The sequence below is a fragment of the Dysidea avara genome, chromosome 10, assembly GCF_963678975.1.
Source record: "Dysidea avara chromosome 10, odDysAvar1.4, whole genome shotgun sequence".
Lineage (NCBI taxonomy): Eukaryota > Metazoa > Porifera > Demospongiae > Dictyoceratida > Dysideidae > Dysidea > Dysidea avara.
This window is the reverse complement of record NC_089281.1, coordinates 10,657,941-10,669,042: the sequence shown is the minus strand read 5'-3', so window position 1 is coordinate 10,669,042 and position 11,102 is coordinate 10,657,941. Positions and strand designations below refer to the sequence as shown.

The 11,102-nt window shown below is 37.5% G+C and overlaps 1 protein-coding gene across 1 annotated transcript; it reads left to right on the top strand.

Moving 5' to 3' along the window:
* The first annotated feature begins 9,530 nt into the window (after positions 1 to 9,530).
* Positions 9,531 to 11,102, top strand: LOC136237031 (cytochrome P450 3A6-like). Its single transcript, XM_066027282.1, has one exon. The coding sequence runs from the start codon at positions 9,716 to 9,718 to the stop codon at positions 10,973 to 10,975; it is 1,260 nt and encodes a 419-aa protein (XP_065883354.1). The 5' UTR covers positions 9,531 to 9,715; the 3' UTR covers positions 10,976 to 11,102.

The following is an 11,102-nucleotide window of genomic DNA, read 5'->3' as shown; positions in this document are numbered from 1 at the left end:
ATAGCCAGACATTATTTTCGTTCGCAATGTAGTGAATCTGTTAATATATGGTTTAAATATTGGATGTCCAATGGTTTCATATCGCAAACCCTTACTCTTGATTTGGGATATGCGAAACGACTATATTATTATTATTATTATTAGCACTTTACAGTGACCAGCACTGAAGGTCTGACAGCAACATGTACTGCAGCCTTAGGATTACCTAACCTAATTTCAAGGACTTAGACCTAGTGACTTGACTTACTGACTGACTGATAAGGTGTAACAGAAAAGGGGCCAAAGTAAGGAATATATATATCCTTTCTTTTATGAGAACATGATACTTAACTGGCTCAATTCAAACTCTAAATCATTTCCTAGCCATGTCAGTCACTTCAAATTGTACAAAAGTATAAAAACTTCAATGAACCTTTTTGCTATAGCACCAATCTTTCAGTTAGAGTTTAGTGAAACTTCTAGTCTTCCATAAGTGAGCTGCAACAACTTTGAATCAGTAGGGCTAAAGAAAGTGTTACTACTGACAGATTGTAGTTGTGGTGGTAAGACAAGAATATGCAGGGCAAAACTGCAGACAATGAATAGCATCATGAAGACAGATCAGTTGAATTATTGTATTACCAGTCTTGATTTTATGACTGACTTTGATGCATCACATTTATCCACACATGCAACGATTAGCTGTTTTGTGTCCTAACTTACGTAGACTTGATTTAAGATCTAATAGTTAACTTACAAGCTAAGGCCTATGTACTATTGCTAGTCACTGTCACAGCCTACAAGGACTAAACTTGATGGACATACCAGTTACAGAGGTGGAGAACCATTTTCAATTGTGGGAAATACTGAGTGACATGAAGTTGACTCACTTAACAATTGATTGGTGTATGTTGTTACATTCTGGATTAAAAGCACTGCAATGCTGTTCAAAGTTGTGGTAAGTGCTGTTGGTGATATTGTGCCATTGTTATCCCAATTTCCTTCACTTCACCATTGTGTGTTAACTGTTGGTCATCATCCTCTACATGTTGGTGTGGACCATCTTATAGCTAGTTGTGGAGATCTCAGGTATTTGAAATATTATAATAAGCTTGTTAAGCTTCCTCGTTCACTTTCATCTATTTTTCTTAACCAAAATCTACAATAGATATTTATTAAGTCTCAAGATACAAATATCTCAGACAATTTTATGAGTTCATTGTCAGCTCATGGTGGACTGGTACATGTAGTGTTGTGTGTGAGATCAGTGACCAGTGAAGGCATTACTGTACTTGTAGTGAACTCTCCTAAGTTAATGATATTTTCATGTGTTTGTAAAAGAAGTGTTTTATGATGGTGACAACGCTAGTGATTTTGATAGTAGGATTAGAAAGAAATTTTCCCACCAATGACTATTTGTATATGGTAGTTACACAATAAGAGGTACTGTATTACTTGATGAACAAGATTGTGAGCATACCACAGACCTACTGCTATTATGGCAATAATAAATATATAGTTGTGTGGTGTGCTTTTGTATTTTCTACATAATGTTGCTCATTTTGCATGTGGAATTGATGCAGAAATGCATGCATGGCTTAAACACAACATTAATAGCCTAAAGATTATACTCTAATAGAACATGCAGAGAGATCTACAATAGACTGCTTGTATAAATGGAGAGTTGGAAGAATGATTTAAAACAGTTCAAATTTAGTAAATAGATTTCAAATTTTCCATTATCAGTTCCCAGAAGTGAAGTGAGAGAAAGTTAACCCCTGCACAAAGCTATGTCAAAGGAACTGTTGCCCTAGCTATCAATCAATTTATTTTTTAAATTTATTTTTATCAATTTTTGTCAATGACAGGGGTCACACAAAAGGCATAAGCCTGTACAGGGTGCTTCCCCACAAAAATTACACACAACATACAACTATACCAAACAAACAGCTACAAAACAAACACACACGCAAACAATAAGACGAAAGTTACAGTAGAATTTAAAAACGAAAAACGTTTCAGTTTTAGCTTAAAATGATTAACAGGAGTCGTCAACACATCAAAAAGGATATACTTTCAAAGAGGATGACTTAACTACAACATGGAGATCATCAATATACAGTATAAATAGCAGAGGTCCTAAAATAGACCCTTGAGAGACTCCAGACAACACAGGTAGCCACTCAGAGAACTGTCCATTTATCATCACGCGTTGAAAATGATTAGTAAGATAATAGTTGAGCCACTTTAATAGGTCACCATGAATCCCCAAACATTAGCAAAACACGCTGATGAGGTACACTGTCAAATGCTTTTGCAGTAAACAATGAGAACTGCTCCGAGAATTAAGTGCGTTTGCCCAATCATGCACAACCTGTAACAATAAATGGGAAGTTGAACAACCCTTACGGAATCCAGGTATTGCATCAGGACCACAAGCCTTAGAGATGTCAATCGAACTTAACTGAGCAAACACTTCTTGGGGTGAAAAGCTAACAGTTGATAGGAGAGGCCTGGAAAACCTAAGTGACTGCCTTAAGCTGGTATCATTTCTTTGGTAAAAACAGAATGAAAATACTGATTAAATTCTTTAGCCTTTGCCACAGTTTCAGTTAGCTGTACTCCGGCAACAGTAATAGGCGGTATTTGAGCACGTCTACCCTTGGAAGAATTTAACCAAGCCCAAAACTTTTTAGGGTTCTTATAACAATCTTGGAAAACCTTATTGGTCAACTTTGTATCCCTTCTGGTCATTCTGCGAACAGTATTTGAAAGAGTATGATACTTGGACAACAAAGATGGTGAAGGAGATGGTAATGATTTAATATGTAAATACAAACGTCGTTTCTGCCGAATTGAAAGAATAGTTTCATGAGAAAACCAGTGCTTTAACTTACTTTTCTTCCACTTAACACAAGGTATTGTCATATCCACAACTGAAAAAAATAGATCCTTAAATAACTGCCACGATTCCTCAATATCAGAAGCAGATTCGATTATATGCCATGGAACACGAGATAAGGTCTCTAAAAATGCAGACATATCAGCTCTCTTATAATTATACAGCACTCTTTTACAAGGAGATTCCAGTGAAACAGTAACATTTAACGTAAAATGAATAGCATCATGATCTGTATAGATGGTAGATTATCAATAACACACACATTAGATATCATATTAGGTCTATTAGTAAGAAGCAGATCCAATAAATGATGTTGCCGTGTAGGAGCAGATACCAACTGAGTGAGACAATTATCTCGAACAAGGTCACAAAATTCATTGCCAAATCAATGCCAAGTTGTCAGGAATAACAACAATGTGCCATGGGTGAGCTGTCCCAAGTTTATCACCCAAGTGTGTAGTTTGCTACACTGAATTAAAATGACACATCTTGATCTTGCTGTGATGAACTGCTATATTACACAATTGTTTTCTTCTGATCAGAAAAGGAATACACTAATTTTATTCTCCAACATTCTGTTGTCTGTAGCATACAAGGAATCATTGTCATCCAATAATGTGATGTTGAATGACCTAACCATTTAATTTGTGTATGTTAATCTGGGAGAAATTATGCTAGTAAATGAGCAAAACATTTAGTAATAGTATAACACATGTACATACATACATGTATATTAATTGTCACTTACTATAGTAGACTAATGCATCTCTACTCTTTGATTTTTGTTGTTGTTGATTTCTTGTTGTATTGATCTAACTTTGGCCTTGATTGCTAGAGGACAACTAGGAATGAGAAAATGTTAATCCCCAGTCCTTGTAGCATCATCAATTAACTAGACTTGAGCCAATTATGATACATAAGTAGGAAATCAGTTGGCACAATCGGCATTGCCCTATCTTCTTTTGATCTTGAGTACTTCACTTTATTTCTAACCTCCTGTTCTTGCAAACGGGCTAAATTTTTATGTATATCTGTGATTGTGGCCTCCATATTGTGTAAATCTATACTTTTTAAAAATAATGCATAATATAGGAGTCTGAAGTTTCTATGCATGTGTAGATTATTCCCATATAACTCACTTCCTACATGAGTGCATGTGAGTACATGCAAGTACATGCACACACTACATATACATTTGTAAAAAGGAATGGGGCTTGGCATGACAGTTAGTATAATTATTATGGTGCTGTCCTCTTGGGCTTCAATGTGTACATGGTCATGTACTCAATTCTCATATTGATTCATGTGCAGTTAAATTCTTTTGCGTATAAAGATGTTTGTATTAACTTTATGCACAACTAATATCTCATGTTTACTTAAGTACTAGCAACAATATAACATGTTTGTGGCAAGTATTCAAATAGTATACACTTCTGTTATAAGATTGTAGTATAGTACAGCAATGATTTGATTAGATAGTCTGCAGTGTTGGCTGTAGGTTAATAATAGAACAGTCAGTCTTTCAGAAAAAGTATGTTTTACACACATTCATGGAATATTATTTCAAAATGCAGGAGTACTGTGTGTTGTAACAAAATTAATGTTAAAAATTAGTTTCAAAAGAGTATATATAGGAGAGTGGGCCATGCAGACAGGCTATTTCCACGTCACTTTCCCTGCCATCTCACACTTCATGATCAGTCTAAAGGGACAAAAATTGAATGGGATTGACTGATGTGCCGTACAATGACAAAATGATGACTCTAACCTTCCATCCTGATATATAGTACAGGAGTACCAGAGAAGACATGATAATTCTGTATATATATATTGTCAGTTATATAAATTAAGGGCCTCAATCTTGATGCACTGAGCTCTAATCTATATTTCAAAGGGGGGATCCTGAAACCCATGCACTCCCTACTCCCCTGCCAACCCAACGAGAATCTTGATAAGTACAGATATTGTGCTTTATGCATCAAACTATATGCCAACTCCAAACTGATTCCATCCAGCCAAAACAAATCAACTTAGCCACACCATGACACACTGGGCCTTCAGAGCCTTGGCTGTAATCAGTTAGGCAATCATTATTTTATTCCTTGTTTGTTATCACTGCCCACATCAATTTATATAGGTAGCCACACCAAATTTTGATTATTTGATACAGATCACATGAATTTGATAGAAGGCTCAGAATGGCCAACTGTCAAGATAAATGTACATATAAACATTGCAGAAAAGTAACTAAAAGGCAAGAATCCTTCCACTGTTGTTCAACAGAGTCCATAGTCTTTGCTCCTTTCAAGATCAAAATAATAGAGAGCACTTACAAAATGTCAGCATCAATTCAACCAGTTATAAAGTATTTACAAACAGATTACAGCCATGTATTAATGAGATCAGTTATAAAGTGGAAAATAAATAGTTACAACAGCTCATCATAGCAGTGGCAATCCTAAAGCTGACGGGGGTGCACAATGTACTGATGATATAAAATATATAGCTGTAGAATAAAGTAGAATTTTAGGGAGTCTGTAAAATTTACATGTTGAAAAGGTTTAAAATTGATGCTACAAGTGACCTGAAGGTTGAATAATAGTTTAACAGGCTTTGGGGAGCCCCACAGCCTGGAGTCTCCAAAGTTAGGCTTGTGCTGATTATGCCAGCATAATTTGGGGCATAATAGGTAGCCAACAACATTGAGCATAATGCTAGCATAATAGGTACAATTTTTGTACATTGATAATCAGAGAAGCTGAAACTCTGCATATTTTGTATACAGAATGGGATAGTGTGCAAGCATGGTAAAAATCAGATTTAAAGCTACATTGTGAAGACAAGATTAGTAAAGATCAATATACTCTATTAGAACCTGCATGTTGAATTATCCTAATAAAACATTCACAGATGAATTAATTACTCTAATAGAGTAGTCAAGACACTGAGTATATTTGGAGCATAATGGGATACAACTGGGCATAATTGGTAGGCATGAGGCTATTATGCTCCAAAATTGAGCATTATGCTTTTGAGCAGTGCCGGCTCAAAAAAATCCCCTATTATACTTTTGAGAATTGCCAGTTCATTGCTGTATCAGACCATTTTCATTGATGTTTAAGCTTCAAATAGTCTTGAATTATTTAGCTGGTTGCTGTATTAGAGTATTTCATTTCAACGTGACTGCTTTATTAGAGTAAATAGTATTTTTACTGCTCTATGAAGAGAATAAACGTCTTAATGATTAAGACAAAATATACATTACAAGCATACAGGGGCCTAGACACAAGGGTACCATGTGCTGATGGATCAGTACAGGAGCCCTGGCAAGACTTTGGTTACTACGCATGAAGTTGCTGGGTGACATTTTAAGTTTAGTTTTTCAGTAGCTAGAGGGAGGAGATGCAGTATGTCTACCTTTCAAACTAATATTTCAGAGCAATAAACTGATTTTGATTACTAGTATATCAAAGTAACAAAGCTCTTCTAATGCAGGGGCGAATCTAGGATTTCAGAAGGGGGGTGCTAACATGGACATTTATATATGTGGCAAGAAAATGGTTGACACAACTAGTGTGCAAGTTGATACAATTAGTGTGCAAAGCATGCTCTATCTAGGGGGGGTCTGGGGGCATGCCTCAACAGGAAAAGTTTGATAATTTGGCCTACTGAGATAAAATTCAATCTTAGTCTAACATCTTAAAGAACTAGTAGTGGAAATGTATGGGTATCAGCTGCACATGATCAAATTTAGTGTTTTGAAGTATAGCTTAATTTACAGTGTCATGGCTCAAACTACATTAGCTGTCCAAACAGTAGAGAGGGTAAGTGTGAGTGGAGAGGGCAAGTAGACTCACCAGTGTGTGGAGTGCACATGCACTCAGCATGTATAAAATTCTCCAGCTAGGGGGTTCTGGTGGCATACTCCCCAGGAAATTTTTGGAAAATGGCTATCACAAGATTGAATCTAGAAGCTATAATTTGGGTACAAGATGAATGAGTTCAGTTGGATATAATTTAACTAATTTTAAATAAAAAAAACAGAACTATACACTGTTTCTTGCTATTGGATTTTAAGAAAATGTATAATAGTGGCTTGCATGTCAAAGAGTGTATAGTTAATTGAATGTAAGGTCATGGAGAATAATTCAAACACAGGATTCAATATATCCACTGTTCTAGATCTGTGGTACAGGTTGATATTTCAATCTAACTTTTAAAATGATGGATCCATCCATCACCATAATTGTTTTGCAACTAGTCTACAAATACAACTAGTTTTTGGCCACAACTAACCCCTTTTTAGCACACAATGATCATGACATTAACATAAATGCTGCAGTATCATTTGAGCTTAAAATTGAACTTCAAGGGATTTGATAGTGCAAACTCCAGAAGCTGCTAGATTTAGATAAATGTAGCATGGGATTTCATCAAGTAAGGGAAATGAAAACAAACAGCTCTCAGATGTCACAGCCTTGTGAACGTTATAAATGCTAAGAAATCCACTATTATATAAAACTATTGTTTTACTTGCAAGAGAAGCATTTCAACCAAAAAATCAAGTTTGTAGCAGAGCCTGAAAACACTTAAACTATTTGACAGAAAAGGTTGTTTTCAGAATAGATTTTCAAGTAATGTTGTTTATACAATTTAGTACATACATTAAAGGTATAAATCTTTTACCTAAAATGATTGGTATATGGCAGGATGTTTGGTACAATGGTAAGGGTAGCAGTGCACAGGTCTAGAAGAATAGGTTTAATTTCAGCTTACACTCTGGTAACTTCTTGAAAATTCTAATTCTAATGCTGGATGTTCTATTAGAGTAGTTGACTGTTCTATTAGAGTATTTCGATTTTAGCAGCTTCTAAGGTAAGACTTACTCCAAAAGTATAATCTTGAACCCCTCTTAGTACTTCTTGGATAAGATTAGCTGTTCCCCTTGCTCTTTCCATCTTTTCATTACCCATATATGTGTATAAAATGCAACTGCACCTGTACTACAGCTTCTGGAAGCTTCCTAGCTTGCTCATTGTAATATTTTGGAAGGGGGATACTTCAGCCCCCCAAGCACCCCCCCCCCCCTAAATCCGCCCTTGTAATGCACCTATCAATGTTAAGCCCCATCCCCGGGATCCCCATACGTGACCTACTGGGGATTTGACATCTACATCTTGCCCCATGCACCCTGGGGCTTTTGACAGTGGCAGTTTGAACCAAAAGTAATTTTTAATAGGTAAATCAGATCCCCTATAGAAATCCCTCTTTTGAGGTGGGGACATATAATTATATAGTGGGGTTTTGACAAACTTCTTAGCCCCATGCCGGCAGTATTGGGTAATTTGACACCATAGATTTTTTCAAATCCCCTGTAGCTATTCGCTCACCCTACCTGGGTGTGGGGCATGGCATTGATAGGTGCGTAAAAGGAAATGGAAGCAGGATTGGGGACGAGGGATTTGCCCCAAATGCCCCATCATTCAGGCATGTCTATCAGTATCTGGCTGCTTAAGTGCAGAGTAGCTAATGTGCTCATAAAGTGTAAATAGCTGGTTTTGTGGAACAAAGAAACCAGCACACAATGGCGAATCCTTATACGTGCTCGTTAAGCACCTCTGGTGACTACACACACCACTGCGGGAGTTTGTAAAAGACGGAATAAGGAATAGCGGAATAACGGAATAACTCGCATCACAACGAACGGGCATTTATATGGCTTATGCAATGTTAGGGTGATTGTACTGTTACAGCTGTGAACTCATCCCTCGTAGATATCCTTACAATGTAGGGTGATTGCGTGTACTGTTACAGCTGTGAACTACACTGCTTCGTCACTCATAGATGTCCTAGCGAAATGATTACTATACGCTCTTACTACTACTACTGTATGTAGCTAAGCTAGAATATACAGTAGTTAGCTATTAGTTTCGTTTTCGAGTCTTCATCCTTCCAGTGGAGGGATGAAACAAAACGACTGCCACGCCCCCTTTGCTCATGTCGTTGGTATCATACTTAACATACAGTACCCGCTTACGAAGTGCAAAATTACATTTGATTATAGCTCTTACTAGCTACTATTGTATGTAAAGTATGGTACCAATGTCGCAAGCAAAAGGGGGTGTGACAGCCGTTTCGTTTCATCCCTCCACTGGAAGGATGAAGACTTAAAACGAAACTAATAGCTAACTACTGTATATTCTAGCTGTGCTAGCGCAATGATACTTAGCTACATACAGTAGTAGTAGTAAGAGCATATAGTAATCACTTCGCTAGGACGGCTATGAGCGACGAAGCAGTGTAGTTCACAACTATAACAGTACACGCAATCGCCCTAACATTGCAAGGATATCTACGACGGATGAGTTCACAGCTGTAACAGTACAATCACCCTAACATTGCATAAGCCATATAAATGCCCGTTCGTTGTGATGCGAGTTATTCCGCTATTCCTTATTCCGTCTTTTACAAACTCCCACCACTGCACATTGACTACATTCCGGTTGCTTAGCAACGTTCGTTTTCATTATATAAACGTAGTGTGTTGTGCAGACTGCAGACGTTATAGCTGTTTCGTTGCTTTGTTCTGATTCATGCAGAATGGTTCTTTTGATCTTGATCTTGATTCTATTGTTTGCAGCAATGTACATATACTACTGTCACTACTACTGGCCCTACTTCCTGCAGCGTAAGCTCATCGGACTCAACGGACCTAAACCAAAACCAATCTTTGGCAATTTTCTTGAGCTATTGAGAGCTGGAAATGATGCACCTAAATGTTACGACGAGTGGTACCAAAAGTACGGGCCTAATTGCTTGGTGTATTTGGGCATCATGCCGGTCATTGTTACGCAGGATCCTGCAGTGATCAAGGATGTTCTGATTCGGAAATTCGACAATTTTGTAGATCGTTATCCCGACAAGGCCAACTTGCTTAAGCACGTGCTACATGCCAACAGATCACTACCCACCGTAACCGGGAACGAGTGGCGACAGATGCGGCGTCTGTTGTCTCCTGGATTTAACGGGAAAAAGCTAAAACTTCTACGTCCTATTATAGAATTGAGCTGCAAACAGCTAGTGGATGCTCTAAGGAAAAAGGCTGACACTGGTGTTGGCGAGGATGTCACAGAGTGCTTTGATTGCTTTTCTATGGAAGTGATATTGATGAGCATTTTCGGTAGAAAGTGCAACCTGCACGAAGAATCGGACGAAATGGTTGCTTCAGTAAATGCAGCATTTGCAAAAACTTTTGGAGTACTTTATGCTCAAGAAATGGCATTGACCTTCAACTCACATTTCCCTGTCTTATCACCATTAATGAAGTACGTGCTTGCCCAAACTGATATAGCTAAATTATGGATCCCTGTGCAGGACACTGCAGCTCACATTATCCAAGATAGAAAAAATTCAGACATTAAAAGAAGTGATATAGTGCAGCACATGTTGGATACAAAAGACAATAATTACCAAATGACAATGTTCGAAATGGTGTCTACAGCTGTTTTGATAATATCCACAGGAATGGGACACAATATGACATTCATGGGTCACTTGCTAGCAACACACCCAGAAGTCCAAGACCGACTTATCGATGACATCAAAAATTATTTTGCTAACAATCCTGACGCCACATTGCTTGATGCTGCTGAAAATATTGAGTATGCCGAGATGATTCTTCGAGAAGTTCTTAGGCTGTTTCCAGCTATTAATGTGCTGTCCCGTTACTGTATGGAGACTTGCACTACCAGTAATGGTATAGTCATTCCAAAAGGGTGTCAGGTATACCTGCCAGTTTGCAACATACACCGTAACCCAGCATTTTGGCCAGACCCAGATAAATTTGATCCTGAACGATTTAGGTCAAATGCCAAGGTGCCCTATGACCCTGCCACATACATCACATTTGGAGCTGGTCCAAGAATGTGTCCTGGAAAACAGTACTCACATATCAAAATAAAGATGGCATTGATTAGTATGCTGCGAGAATTCAAATTTGTCAAGACAGAAGAGACAGATGATTCTTTGCCACTTGTTAATATCTTTCAAGTGACTCCAGTCAAGCATTTAAAAGTTGCTGTTGTATCAATTTAGAACTTTTCAGTCAGTAGCTTGATGCTGTATTACTCTGATCACTATAGCTAACAACACAGTTATATGTATAGTAGTATAACATTTAGTTTCTGTATTAGTATTTACATGCACAAAATCATTTACTTAA